At 31.4% G+C, this 818-nt stretch overlaps 1 protein-coding gene across 1 annotated transcript; it reads left to right on the top strand.

Annotated features, from left to right (window-relative positions):
• Positions 1–159: 159 nt before the first annotated feature.
• Tsp_15029 (eukaryotic translation initiation factor 2C 1) lies at positions 160–718 on the top strand (the record flags this gene model as incomplete). Its single annotated transcript, XM_003371035.1, has 3 exons — positions 160–282; positions 370–497; positions 571–718. Coding segments are annotated over exons 1-3 (399 nt in total), but the record flags the coding sequence as incomplete, so codon positions are not given.
• Between the last annotated feature and the right edge of the window lie 100 nt (positions 719–818).

Raw genomic sequence — 818 nt, 5'->3', positions numbered from 1 at the left:
TAAAACTGGTTGGTGCTTATTCCTATTTTCCAACCTTGTAATGCCTTCCAATGTGTGAACCAAAGTAAGTATTGTGTTATTTTATGTAAAATGTTGAATAGCATCGTCCATTGTGTTTGATTTTTAATTTTTGAAAAAGTGGTAGCTTAACTGAAAAATATGTTTAGCAAAGTTCATGAACCGCATCTTATTTCAGCAACTGTTGAGCAATTTTTAATCACTGAATTACTTTTAGGCCAAGATACGAATGTAGCTGCAGATGAAGTGTTGCAGTTACGTTTAGTAAGTATTATTTAGTGTTTTATTAAATTATTTACTATGGTTGTTGTTGTTGATGCGGTGGGGGCTTTTTAGAAAGAATTAGTGAAGCGACCTGGATACGGGACTGTTGGCAAGCCGATAAAATTAGCATGCAATTATTTTCCACTGATAAAATTACAGAAAGGTGATATTATGGTTAACAGATATCACATCGACATACAACATCCGCGTTTAAAGTTGAATTGGTTCGATTTTAATTTGTTGTCAAGTTTTATTATAGTTTTAATGTGTTTTTATTTTCTGTTGGAGTGATGACAATCGTGACATATTTTGGGCATATGCAGTGAAGCGTTCAGATATTTTTGGTGATCCATTTAAATTAGCATACGATGGAATGAATACTTTGTTTACAGTTGACAAATTACATTTGAAGCAAGTCAGTGAAAAAGCAGATACGGTTCGTTTTAAAAATTGATCCAGAGTTTTATAAATTGTAATTATTAAATATGAATATTTTTATATTTTAAGGAAAAATTTTCCTTCAAAACCGCTCGAGA

The sequence above is a fragment of the Trichinella spiralis genome (assembly GCF_000181795.1).
Source record: "Trichinella spiralis strain ISS 195 chromosome Unknown Scfld121, whole genome shotgun sequence".
Classification (NCBI taxonomy): domain Eukaryota; kingdom Metazoa; phylum Nematoda; class Enoplea; order Trichinellida; family Trichinellidae; genus Trichinella; species Trichinella spiralis.
Note: the sequence above shows the minus strand (reverse complement) of the source record. Positions and strands in the feature narration are given on the sequence as shown.